At 42.7% G+C, this 14,690-nt stretch overlaps 1 protein-coding gene across 3 annotated transcripts in view; it reads left to right on the top strand.

Annotated features, from left to right (window-relative positions):
* Window positions 1-14,690, top strand: part of AMN (amnion associated transmembrane protein) — a 72,032-nt gene that overhangs the window by 17,555 nt on the left and 39,787 nt on the right. For 2 of the 3 annotated variants that reach the window (XM_056547243.1, XM_056547244.1), the window contains 2 exons: window positions 8,938-9,022; window positions 9,991-10,226. In XM_056547243.1, the coding sequence (XP_056403218.1) occupies window positions 8,938-9,022; window positions 9,991-10,226 (321 nt within the window). Of the gene's footprint in view, window positions 1-1,699; window positions 1,814-8,937; window positions 9,023-9,990; window positions 10,227-14,690 lie in introns of those variants that run through there. The other variant, XM_056547245.1, reaches the window with a different exon arrangement.

Genomic DNA, 14,690 nt, shown 5'->3' with positions numbered 1-14,690 from the left:
ACTCAGGTGGAAAACTTTTTTTTTTCTTTTTCAAATCAACTGGTGCCAGATTTGTAAATGGCTTCTATTAAAAAACCTTAATCCTTCCAGTACTTATTAGCTGCTGAATACTACAGAGGAAATTATTTTCGTTTTGGAACACAGAGCTCTCTGCTGGCATCACGAGCACAGTGCTCTCTGCTGACATCATGACCACAGTGCTCTCTGCTGACATCTCTGTCCATTTTAGGAACTGTCCAGAGCAGCATATGTTTGCTATGGGGATTTTCTCCTACTCTGGACAGTTCCTAAAATGGACAGAGATGTCAGCAGAGAGCTCTGTGTTCCGAAAAGAATTTCCTCTGTACTAGTCAGCAGCTAATAAGTACTGGAAGGATTAATATTTTTTAATAGAAGTAATTTACAAATCTGTTTAACGTTCTGGCACCAGTAGATTTAAAAAAAAAAAAAAAAAAAAAAAAGTTTTCCACCAGAGTACCCCTTTCAGAGTACGTTCACACGTACGCAGATTTGATGCGTAGGATTTTCTGCTGCAGATTTCAATGTAAACTAAATGACTGAGTAGTTACAAATCTATGCAGTTTTCGCATTGCGCAAAACCCCCCCCAAAAAAACAAACATTTGTGTTAATGATAATTTCCCCTCCTGTGTGTCAGATGTTCCTTAGGGTGTTGAACCATTACATATAATTTGGAATATTTTGTTAAAGGGTACCTTTCATCAAAAAAAAACTTTTGATATATTATAGATTAATGTATGCAGAATAACTTTCCAATTGCATGTTAGTAAAAAAAAATATTGTTCTTTCTATTTAATTTTCCACTTTGAAAAAATGACCACTAGAGGTCTCTCTAGCAGTCCTGGCCACAAGCCTTTTTTATAGATTTCAGACTCATGCTGGAGTCCTAAATCTCAGACTGCGGCCGGGACACAGACAAGCTCAGCACTGCTCCCAGACAGGCAGGAGCCAGCACTGTGCTCATAGCCTAGCAGGGCATACTCCTGACTCTGCCTTACTGCATGCCCTCATTCATAAACAGACAGGAGAAGATTCAGAGCTGCCAGCTGAGCTTGTCTGTGTCCAGGTTGCAGTCTGAGATTTAGGACTCCAGCATGAGTCTGAAATCTATAAACAGGGCTTGCGGCCAGGACTTGTAGGGCGACCTCTAGTGGTCATTTTTTTAAAGTGGAAAATTAAATAGAAAGAAGCATATTTTTTAATAACATGCAATTGGAAAGTTATTCTGCATACATCAATCTATAATATATCCAAAAAAACTTTGATGTAAGGTACCCTTTAATTTCTGTGGAAATCTGCGGAAAATCCTGATTCCGGCATCTGCAAAAAAAAAAAAAAAAAAATAGAAGGATTTCGCTTGGAAATGCATTGGTGTCTATGAGACAACACATTTCCGAGTGGTCCTGGCGCCTGCCGGATTATTCAAATTTGCAGAATGTAGGCCTCTGTTTCCTTGCGGACATTCCGTTCCGGCCCCCCTTATCCTTTCACAGGGGGAGCCAGGACCACCCAGTGGAGGGATCCCCAGGTTAAGCAGATCCTGTTACTGATCCTCCAGAGCTCATGTCGGTGTAATACGCCGTTTCCTTGTATGAAGGACTGTGCGCCGACTGATGTTTTCCCCCTTTGTGTCGCTCTCGCTGCTGATTCCGGATGGTAACACAAAATGAATTTTCAAGGTACGAGTTGCCATGGAAACATATTGCCTGTGTCAGCAGCCATCAGTGATTTGCGGGGTAATGAGGGACGTTCATGTATCTACATCCTCCGCACCATTCATTACCGCGCCAGCAGGTGAGACACGGAGGTCAAATGTCAGGAAATGCGCTGACCCTAAAAATTGTAGTTAAAGAAGTATTTACAGTGAAGGCTTTAGTGACCAGAATATCTATCTGTCTATCTATATATCTATCTATCACATATCTATCTATCTCATATCTATCTATCTATCTAGCAACAGAAGAATGCAGCAGCACACTGCCAGCACAAAGATATAGGTGCAACATGAATATGCAGTTAAAACATGGAGAGCTATACAGCTATGGTGTAATAGATGCAAATGTGAAACTATGAAATAGTGAGGCACTTAGCTCGCAAATTTGTCTCCGCCGGCGGTCAAATAGCTTGGACCGTCCCACCGCGATAAGGTGGCCTCATTGGGATGGACCCTACACTGTGAATATGCCTCTGTGTGAACAGTTCAGTAAGCATGGCAGGGTCTGGAACATCCAAGACACCTTATATACACACCTGATAGAGGTGGGTGGGGTGCAAGAGCCAACATGGAGGTAGCCCCTCCCCCGTATGTGCAATACAGACAAAGAATAAGTCAGCCAGCACTTTAGTTGATACCAAACTATTATATGGACCTGGCCTACAGGTGCACGCTACTAGGCTAGATATACAGCAACAGAAGAATACAGCAGCACACTGCCAGCACAAGGATATAGGTGAAACATGAATATGCAGTTAAAACATGGAGAGCTATACAGCTATGGTGTAATAGATGCAAATGTGAAACTATGAAATAGTGAGGCACTTAGCTCGCAAATTTGTCTCCGCCGGCGGTCAAATAGCTTGGACCGTCCCACCGTGATAAGGTGGCCTCCTTGGGACGGATTCTTTGTCTGTATCTATCTATCTATCTATCTATCTCATATCTATCTATCTCATATCTATCTATCTATCTATCTATCTATCTCATATCTATCTATCTCATATCTATCTATCTATCTATCTCATATCGATCTATCTCATATCTATCTATCTATCTATCTATCTATCTCATATCTATCTATCTATCTATCTCATATCTATCTATCTCATATCTATGTATCTATCAATCTATCTATCTATCTCATATCTATCTGTCTATCTGTCTATCTATCTATCAATCTATCTATCTCATATCTATCTATCTATCTATCTATCTCATATCTATCTATCTATCTATCTATCCTTGTTACACTCATAAGCAATTGTGGACAACTGTATGCAGGGAGCTCCCCCTAGTGGCAGCTGGAAGCAGCCAGTAAGCAGTGTCATGGTAAGCAGGGGATGTGGCCCCAACCGCTAGGGCAGTGTTTTCCAAGCAGTTTGCCTCCAGCTGATGCAAAACTACAACTCCCAGCATGCCCAGGCATCCCTTGGCTTTCTGGGCATCCTTAGTGTTGTAGTTTTGCAAACGCTGGAGGCACGCTTGGTAGGAAACACTGTTTAAGGACAGTGTGCCCTAACATCTGGCCTCCTATCTGTTTCAAAACTACAACTCCCAGCATGCCCTGACAACCTGTGTCTGATAGCTTGATGCTATGTATCAATGTTTCCGAGTCAGTGTGCCACCAACTGTTGCAAAACTATAACTATAGTTTTGCAATAGCTGGAGGCACCCTGGTTGGAAAACCCTGTACTAGGTGGCGCCATTTTAGTCATATGCTCATCCTTTATGGTAGGCACTCTACTGGGGCCAGTAAAAAGACCCCATCATATGGAAGATGTAGAGACCAGGGGGCCGCGCTGATCGGTGTAACTGTCCACAACGGGTTACAGGTTCTTTACGGTCATCGACTTGTGATTAACAAAACAGGAAAATGTTACTGATGAACACGTTCCCTGCAGATTACAGGGGCATCGACTGCGACTCTTCTTATGTATACTGACGTCTGGGCCAGACCTAAGTGACATCAGACTCTTCCCATCATTTATGAATCATTTATCTTCTCTAATCTATAACATTCTGCATAGGAAATACTGAGCAGAGACTGGAATGATAAGAATATCCTGCATACTCCAGAGCTGTACTCACTATTCTGCTGGTCACTGTGTGCAAACATTACATTACTTATCCTGTACTGATCCTGAGTTATATCCTGTATTATACTCCAGAGCTGTACTCACTATTCTGCTGGTAATGTTACTGTGTACATACATTACATTACTTATCCTGTACTGATCCTGAGTTATATCCTGTATTATACTCCAGAGCTGTACTCACTATTCTGCTGGTGAGGTCACTGCGTACAAACATTACATTACTTATCCTGTATTGATCCTGAGTTATATCCTGTATTATACTCCAGAGCTGTACTCACTATTCTGCTGGTCACTGTGTACATACATTACATTACTTATCCTGTACTGATCCTGAGTTATATCCTGTATTATACTCCAGAGCTGTACTCACTATTCTGCTGGTCACTGTGTACAAACATTACATTACTTATCCTGTACTGATCCTGAGTTATATCCTGTATTATACTCCAGAGCTGTACTCACTATTCTGCTGGAGGAGTCACTGTGTACATACATTACATTACTTATCCTGTACTGATCCTGAGTTATATCCTGTATTATACACCAGAGCTGTACTCACTATTCTGCTGGTGAGGTCACTGTGTACATACATTACATTACTTGTCCTGTACTGATCCTGAGTTATATCCTGTATTATACTCCAGAGCTGTACTCACTATTCTGCTGGTGAGGTCACTGTGTACATACATTACATTACTTATCCTGTACTGATCCTGAGTTATATCCTGTATTATACCCCAGAGCTGTACTCACTATTCTGCTGGTGAGGTCACTGTGTACATACATTACATTACTTATCCTGTACTGATCCTGAGTTATATCCTGTATTATACTCCAGAGCTGCACTCACTATTCTGCTGGTGAGGTCACTGTGTACATACATTACATTACTTATCCTGTACTGATCCTGAGTTATATCCTGTATTATACTCCAGAGCTGCACTCACTATTCTGCTGGTGAGGTCACTGTGTACATATATTACATTACTTATCCTGTGCTGATCCTGAGTTATATCATGTATTCTACTCCAGAGCTGTACTCACTATTCTGCTGGTGAGGTCACTGTGTACATACATTACATTACTTATCCTGTACTGATCCTGAGTTATATCCTGTATTATACTCCAGAGCTGTACTCACTATTCTGCTGGAGAGGTCACTGTGTACATATATTACATTACTTATCCTGTGTACTGACCCTGAGTTATATCCTGTATTATACTCCAGAGCTGTACTCACTATTCTGCTGGTGAGGTCACTGTGTACATACATTACATTACTTATCCTGTACTGATCCTGAGTTATATCCTGTATTATACCCCAGAGCTGCACTCACTATTCTGCTGGTGGGGTCACTGTGTACATACATTACATTACTTATCCTGTACTGATCCTGAGTTATATCCTGTATTATACTCCAGAGCTGCACTCACTATTCTGCTGGTGAGGTCACTGTGTACATACATTACATTACTTATCCTGTACTGATCCTGAGTTATATCCTGTATTATACCCCAGAGCTGTACTCACTATTCTATATATATATACTGCATGTATACAATGTAGCAGACTATCAGGAACAGTATGTGATCCTGGTTGGTTTGGTGTATAAAGTATTTCCTAATCTAGATATCAGCTCTTTTTCGATGCCAAAAACCACACAGTGTGAACACGCACGTACAGTATTTTTTCCCAATGTCGGGTACAGTATGTTTCGTACATGTGAGTTTCATCCCAGTCGCAATCTGTATTGAGTGCAGGGAATATATTGGAATTTCCAATTTATCATTCGAAGTCTTGGAAATGTTTATAAGTCTCTGGAAATGGAGACGGGAGAAGAAAATGAAGAATTAAAATAACAAAAAAAGGAAGGTGGAGGGCGCTGCACGGCGGGCGAGCAGCTCCGGGGCCTCGTGTCATCTGATTTGGTTACAGTCAAGGAATTTCTTTATTAAAAAGCTTTGGGTAGTTTCCGCAGCGGTTACATGAGATTATTGATGCGCTTCCTTCTAGATAAACCGGCCGCAAAAAATAAAAAGAGCAATGCGCCACCTACTGGCCAATACTTGAAAACGTTTATTCCATGTTTATTTATTAATCTACATTTCTTTGGCTTTCTTTTATGGTTGTTGAAGGTTTTGGTCTGGATGACGTTTACGACTACGAAATATTGAAATTAAATAAAATAAAAAAAACGAGAAAAAAAATGTCATTATTTTTTTTTTTTTTTTTTTAATAATCGCATTACAGGATGTGCATATTTTAGCTCCACTATATTAGGCACCTAAACTTCACTCTCTGGGGGAAGATTTATCATCTATCAACCAGTCATTCTTGGACAGCCAATAGCTCTCTGGGCATGCTGGGAGTTGTAGTTTTGCCACAGATGGAGGCACCCTGGTTGGGAAACACTGATTTAGATAGATAAACTACAACTCCTAGCATGTCTAGTCCAATGTCTCCCAACCAGTGTGCCTCCAGCTGTTGCAAAAGCAACAACTTCCAGCATGCCCAGACAGCCTTTGGCTGGGGGGGGGGGGGGAAGGGATAGGACGAAAGAAAAGGAAATTCCAGATAAAGAAACAAAACTCTGAGCCGGAGGTGGGGCGGACATTTAGGGGAATTGTAGGGAAGTGCGTCTGGTGTTCAAGGAATAGGGAGCAGGTTCAGTAAATGAGGCGACAAACGTCATCGGGTGACATCGTTACATTGTCATTACTAATCGCTACGGAAGAGTCACCCAGAAGAGGGCGCTGGTAGTTGGGCACCCTCTAATTTGGGTCACGTCTGGAGTGGGCATTTTCTGGGGAGTATTGTGAGGGGAAGCTTCTGCTATCTCATATATTCAGTGATCAACCATTATTATGGGGCATGTGAGAAGTGGACCCTATATATTATGGGGCATGTCAGAAGTGGACCCTATATATTATGGGGCATGTCAGAAGTGGACCCTATATATTATGGGGCATGTCAGAAGCGGACCCTATATATTATGGGGCATGTCAGAAGCGGACCCTATATATTATGGGGCATGTCAGAAGCGGACCCTATATATTATGGGGCATGTCAGAAGTGGACCCTATATATTATGGGGCATGTCAGAAGTGGACCCTATATATTATGGGGCATGTCAGAAGCGGACCCTATATATTATGGGGCATGTCAGAAGTGGACCCTATATATTATGGGGCATGTCAGAAGCGGACCTTATATATTATGGGGCATGTCAGAAGTGGACCCTATATATTATGGGGCATGTCAGAACTGGACCCTATATATTATGGGGCATGTCAGAAGTGAACCTTATATATTATGGGGCATGTCAGAAGTGGACCCTATATATTATGGGGCATGTCAGAACTGGACCCTATATATTATGGGGCATGTCAGAAGTGGACCTTATATATTATGGGGCATGTGAGAAGTGGACCCTATATATTATGGGGCATGTCAGAAGTGGACCCTATATATTATGGGGCATGTGAGAAGTGGACCCTATATATTATGGGGCATGTCAGAAGTGGACCCTATATATTATGGGGCATGTCAGAAGTGGACCCTATATATTATGGGGCATGTCAGAAGTGGACCCTATATATTATGGGGCATGTCAGAAGCGGACCCTATATATTATGGGGCATGTCAGAAGTGGACCCTATATATTATGGGGCATGTCAGAAGTGGACCTTATATATTATGGGGCATGTCAGAAGTGGACCCTATATATTATGGGGCATGTCAGAACTGGACCCTATATATTATGGGGCATGTCAGAAGTGGACCTTATATATTATGGGGCATGTGAGAAGTGGACCCTATATATTATGGGGCATGTCAGAAGTGGACCCTATATATTATGGGGCATGTCGGAAGTGGACCCTATATATTATGGGGCATGTCGGAAGTGGACCCTATATATTATGGGGTATGTCGGAAGTGGACCCTATATATTATGGGGCATGTCAGAAGTGGACCCTATATATTATGGGGCATGTCAGAAGTGGACCCTATATATTATGGGGCATGTCAGAAGTGGACCCTATATATTATGGGGCATGTCGGAAGTGGACCCTATATATTATGGGGCATGTCGGAAGTGGACCCTATATATTATGGGGCATGTCAGAAGTGGACCCTATATATTATGGGGCATGTCAGAAGTGGACCCTATATATTATGGGGCATGTGAGAAGTGGACCCTATATATTATGGGGCATGCATGAAGTGGACCCTATATATTATGGGGCATGTCAGAAGTGGACCCTATATATTATGGGGCATGTCAGAAGTGGACCCTATATATTATGGGGCATGTCAGAAGCGGACCCTATATATTATGGGGCATGTCAGAAGCGGACCCTATATATTATGGGGCATGTCAGAAGCGGACCCTATATATTATGGGGCATGTCAGAAGCGGACCCTATATATTATGGGGCATGTCAGAAGCGGACCCTATATATTATGGGGCATGTCAGAAGCGGACCCTATATATTATGGGGCATGTCGGAAGTGGACCCCATATATTTGGGGGCATGTTGGGAATTGGTGATTAATAACTTGAGGTGTATTAGAAGTGGCTGCCTTTTGTTTGGAGACATGCTGGGAATGGGCATTCTCTGTCCTGGGGTATTATGAGGGCAGGTGCTGTATGTTTTGAGGTGTGCCCATAGTGGACAATATGGGTGCCCTCTATATTGAAGCATGTAGGACAGTGTTTCCCAAACAGGGTGCCTCCAGCTGTTGGCTGTCCGGGCATGCTGGGATTTGTAGTTTTGCAACAGCTGGAGGCACCCTGGTTGGGAAGCACTGATGTAAGAAGTGGGTTCTCTCTATCTTGGGGTATTGCTGATCATATGGAAAGTATTGATCCCATTTGAGTTTGGATATTTACCTATCACCTTCATTTTTTTCTCATCTTGATAAGTGGCGCCAGAAATTTCTGACTGTCACTTATCTTTGTTTTTTAAATAATCCGCACATCCGTAAAATCTATAGACATGTGAGCGGGCAGTGTTATTATGGGAGACATTGGGGAGGTCACTGACTGAGGGTCACAGAGTATTTCAGTATTAATGTAAATAACTTAATGTCCTGTTTCTAGTTCCTGCCCCTGGATGGAGAATTCATCCTGTCACATGGTGCTGGATTTATCGCTGCTTCCTGGGAGGATCCAGGTTGTGGTCAAGGTGAGATGAAGCGTTTCTATATGATGGAAATGTGATGTATTCTAGTGCCCCCTAGTGGGCAGCTCCAACAATGCATGGATTATATACTGTAAATTCTAGGAAAACTCAAGGCAATAGGAATTCTGTTGGGAACATTACATCCTATAGAATACACAATTCAGCGGCTGCAGAACCTCATAATATGCACCTCACCTGCTGCAGAACCTCATAATATGCACCTCAGCTGCTGCAGAACCTCATAATATGCACCTCAGCTGCTGCAGAACCTCATAATATGCACCTCAGCTGCTGCAGAACCTCATAATATGCACCTCAGCTGCTGCATAACATCATGGTACACCTCATCTGCTGCAGAACCTTATAATGTTCACCTCAGCTGCTGCATAACATCATGATACACCTCAGCTGCAGTACCTCATAATATACACCTCGGCTGCAGTTCCTCATAATACACACCTCAGCTGCTTCAGAACCTCTTAATGTGCTCCTCAGCTGCTGAAGAACCTCATACTACACGCATTTGCTGCTGGAGAACATAATACACACCTCAGCTGCTGCAGATCCTCATAATATGCTTCTCAGCTGCTGCAGAACCTCATAGTATGCTTCTCAGCTGCAGCATAACATCATGATACACCTCAGCTGCTGCAGAACATAATACACACCTCAGCTGCTGCAGAACCTCATACTACACGCATTTTCTGCTGGAGAACATAATACACACCTCAGCTGCTGCAAAACATCGTAATATGCACCTCAGCTGCTGCAGAATATAATACACACCTCAGCTGCTGCAGAACCTCATACTACATGCATTTGCTGCTGGAGAACATAATACACACCTCAGCTGCTGCAGAACCTCATGATCTACACACCTCAGCTGCTGCAGAACCTCATTATCTTTACACTTCAGCTGTGACATGTCTTGTATGGGTTTTGTATCTGACTCTGGGCCTCTTTATATTTAGGGACATTTATAAACTTCCACAATGCAGATCGGCATCAATGGACCGACCCAAAGCTGTGGTGCTCGGCTCTGACCACCGATGATCTGGACTCTGGCAGGTTCCTCTTTGCCGTGGATGCAGAATCCGTCCCCTGTCGCTATGACGATGTCATCTTCTCCCCTGACACTTCTTTCCAGGTTCAGTTCAAGGAGACTGGATCAGACGTTCAGCTCAGGAGCATTTCTGTGCTGGGAGAGGTAAGTACATTAAAGGGTTACTCCAGTATAAAAAAAAAATTAAATCAGCTGGTACCAGAAAGTTAAACAGATTTGTAAATTACTTCTATTAAAAAATCTTTACCCTTCCAGTACCAGTACTTTTTAGCAGCTGTATGCTACAGAGGAAATTCTTTTCTTTTTGAATTTCTTTTTTGCCTTGTCCACAGTGCTCTCTGCTGACACCTGATGTCCGTATCAGGAACTGTCCAGAGCAGAATAGGTTTGCAATGTGTATTTTCTCCTGCTCTGGACAGTTCCTGATACAAACATCAGGTGTCAGCAGAGAGCACTGTGGACAAGACAACAAATAAATTTAAAAAGAACAGAATCTCCTCTGTAGTTACCACATACTGCCTGCTGGGGGAGCAAGGAAGCTAAATTGTCAAGTTAGGATCAACTAAACATTTCTTGGCATTTATAGTAAACCAATAGAACATAAGGATATTGTCCGGCATTTATCATTGTAGGTGTAAGTGAAGCATTGATCATTGTAGGTGTAAGTGAAGCATTGACCATTGTAGGTGTAAGTGAAGCATTTATCATTGTAGGTGTAAGTGAAGCATTGATCATTGTAGGTGTAAGTGAAGCATTGATCATTGTAGGTGTAAGTGAAGCATTTATCATTGTAGGTGTAAGGGTAGCATTTATCATTGTAGGTGTAAGTGAAGCATTTATCATTGTAGGTGTAAGTGAAGCATTTATCATTGTAGGTGTAAGGGAAGCATTTATCATTGTAGGTGTAAGGGAAGCATTTATCATTGTAGGTGTAAGTGAAGCATTTATCATTGTAGGTGTAAGTGAAGCATTTATCATTGCAGGTGTAAGTGAAGCATTTATCATTGCAGGTGTAAGTGAAGCATTTATCATTGTAGGTGTAAGTGAAGCATTTATCATTGTAGGTGTAAGTGAAGCATTTATCATTGTAGGTGTAAGGGAAGCATTTATCATTGTAGGTGTAAGGGAAGCATTTATCATTGTAGGTGTAAGTGAAGCATTTATCATTGTAGGTGTAAGTGAAGCATTTATCATTGCAGGTGTAAGTGAAGCATTTATCAGTGCAGGTGTAAGTGAAGCATTTATCATTGTAGGTGTAAGTGAAGCATTTATCATTGTAGGTGTAAGGGAAGCATTGATCATTGTAGGTGTAAGTGAAGCATTTATCATTGTAGGTGTAAGTGAAGCCTTTATCATTGTAGGTGTAAGGGAAGCCTTTATCATTGTAGGTGTAAGGGAAGCATTGATCATTGTAGGTGTAAGGGAAGCATTTATCATTGCAGGTGTAAGGGAAGCATTTATCATTGCAGGTGTAAGTGAAGCATTTATCATTGTAGGTGTAAGTGAAGCATTTATCATTGTAGGTGTAAGGGAAGCATTTATCATTGTAGGTGTAAGTGAAGCATTTATCATTGTAGGTGTAAGTGAAGCATTTATCATTGTAGGTGTAAGTGAAGCATTTATCATTGTAGGTGTAAGGGAAGCATTTATCATTGTAGGTGTAATGGAAGCATTGATCATTGCAGGTGTAAGTGAAGCATTTATCATTGCCGGTGTAAGGGAAGCATTTATCATTGTAGGTGTAAGGGAAGCATTTATCATTGTAGGTGTAAGGGAAGCATTGACCATTGTAGGTGTAAGGGAAGCATTGATCATTGTAGGTGTAAGTGAAGCATTTATCATTGTAGGTGTAAGTGAAGCATTTATCATTATAGGTGTAAGTGAAGCATTTATCATTGTAGGTGTAAGGGAAGCATTTATCATTGTAGGTGTAATGGAAGCATTGATCATTGCAGGTGTAAGTGAAGCATTTATCATTGCCGGTGTAAGGGAAGCATTTATCATTGCCGGTGTAAGTGAAGCATTTATCATTGTAGGTGTAAGGGAAGCATTTATCATTGTAGGTGTAAGGGAAGCATTTATCATTGTAGGTGTAATGGAAGCATTGATCATTGCAGGTGTAAGTGAAGCATTTATCATTGTAGGTGTAAGGGAAGCATTTATCATTGTAGGTGTAAGGGAAGCATTTATCATTGTAGGTGTAAGGGAAGCATTTATCATTGTAGGTGTAAGGGAAGCATTTATCATTGTAGGTGTAAGTGAAGCATTTATCATTGTAGGTGTAAGTGAAGCATTAATCATTGTAGGTGTAAGTGAAGCATTTTTCTGCACCTTTTTTCTGTGTGTGCTGTAATGTGTAGGAGAACCAGATTTATTAAAAGGGTCCCAGAGCATTTGATAAATTTTGTGCAGGTCACATTTTCAGAAATTTCTCTCTTCTCATACACCGGAAAGCTAAGTCTGGGCTGGTGTAGTGTTAGAGACTTTTCAGTGGCTTTGCACTTTTTTTTCACCTTTTCACAAATAGGCGCATTTCATAAAACCCGTCCATATCATGTGTATTGCCAAAATCTGTGGATTACAACTCAAAATCAGCAGAAATGTGTAAACCAAAAGACGCAAAAAACCCTGCTTGCGCCTTTTTTGTACCTTTTCTAGACACAAAAAACAGTTTAAAGACCATGATAAATGTCGGCCATAATGTTGCCACATAGAGACTTTGCCGCCCCAATGTAATGGCCGGCAGAACAGTGCGGCCATTGTGCCCCTCACAGTTGTAGAAATGTATTATACAATAACTAAAGTGTTTTTTGTCTTTTATGAAATCTGGCGCAGCAGAAAAGCAGATTTATCCCATTTATAGGGAATCTTGTGCCCCCTGTGGCCAAACCAGCCCCACTATTCCTAAAACATGATAAAAAAATGTCCATAAGTTAAAATTTTAGCTTCAAACTACTATCAACCCCAATTGTATGTTAGACTGTATCACCATTCTCAAGATCTCTGTTTCCTGTCAGTGAATGGGGTGATTCCTGATTACATCAAGAAGCAGAAAACTAGTCCTCACAGCAGAGGGTTTGTTACACCTGCATCTAGTCTAGACAGTCTAAACCTGTGACCTAGAAACACTAGTAGCTCCGATCTTGTTCTAATGTTACAGATAGAGTTTGGCGCAATGTATCAGTCTGGACCGGATACAGTTCTAACAGACTCTCAGCTGTAAGAAGTAAAGGTCTGTACATGGTTTGATTCTTTGTAGACAGACAAAATGTCTCCAGACACTGACAGCAAGCAGAGGTCTTGACATGCCGAGGAAATACGGAACCTTTCTTATTAGAAGCACTACCTGTATGGCGAACTGCTTAAAGGGGTTTTCCAGGATTAGAAAACCAGAGCTGATTTCTTCCACAGTGCCACCCTGTCCTCAGGTTGTGTGTGGTATTGCAGTTACAACCTGAGAACAGGTGTGGTGCTGATTTTGGAAGAAATTAGCAGTTTTTTTAAATTCCTGGATAACTCCTTTAAAGGGGTACTCAACTGGCCAGTGTTTCGGCTGCGTTACGCCGGGACCTCCACGATCAGACATCTTATCCCCTATCCTTTGGATAGGGGATAAGATGTCTAGGGGCAGAGTACCCCTTTAAAGGGATTTTGTCAGCTGCAATTCCCCTTTCCAAACTGCTGACACTGTTATGACAGTGGTCTCAAACTGTGGGCCTCCAGATGTTTTAAAACTTCAACCCCCAGCATGCCCGGACAGTCAACGGCTGAGTTGAAGTTTTAAAACATCTGGAGGGCCACAGTTTGAGACCACTGTGTAAGGCAAGGAGACGCATGGTGCCTTTCATACATCAAGCTTTTCATATCTAGGGCAAAGTCTCAAAGAGGTGTCCCCAAGCTCCTAAAGTCCTGAGGACTAGAACGCCTCCTCGCTCCCCTCCCATCCTCCTTCCTGCTTGATTGACAGTCAGCTAGAAGCTGAGCGCTGTTTAAAAACCTAATTCCTGCAAACTATTTGTATTCACGAGATTTGAAAACAGGGCTCGGCTTCCAGCTGACTGTCAATCAAGCAGAGACAGGAATCCAAATATATGATGGAGCCTCCACAAGGACGGATTTCTCTTCACAGCTGTAGTCTCCAACCTGTAGCACGTTAGGGGTTGTAGTTGTGCCACAGTTTGGAGACCAGCGCTCTGCAGACCATCCTCCTGTGCCAGCTCTTGTGTCACCACTTAGCTCCCCTCCACTTGTAGCAGAACAGGATGTGGGTGCAGGCGGCGGCTCGTGTGGCCCCCCCCCCCCACCTGCGCTGACTTGTCCCCCTCCCCCCCTCACCTGCGCTAACTTGTCCCCCTCCCCCCCTCACCTGCGCTGACTTGTCCCCCCCCCTCACCTGCGCTGACTTGTCCCCCTCCCCCCCTCACCTGCGCTGACTTGTCCCCCTCCCCCCTCACCTGCGCTGACTTGTCCCCCTCCCCCCTCACCTGCGCTGACTTGTCCCCCTCCCCCCCTCACCTGCGCTGACTTGTCCCCCTCCCCCCTCACCTGCGCTGACTTGTCCCCCTCCCCCCCCTCACCTGCGCTGACTTGTCCCCCCCCCCCCCCCTC

This window comes from Hyla sarda, chromosome 11 (genome assembly GCF_029499605.1).
Source record: "Hyla sarda isolate aHylSar1 chromosome 11, aHylSar1.hap1, whole genome shotgun sequence".
In the NCBI taxonomy this organism is placed as follows: Eukaryota; Metazoa; Chordata; class Amphibia; order Anura; family Hylidae; genus Hyla; species Hyla sarda.
This window is presented reverse-complemented; position numbering and strand designations above follow the sequence as displayed.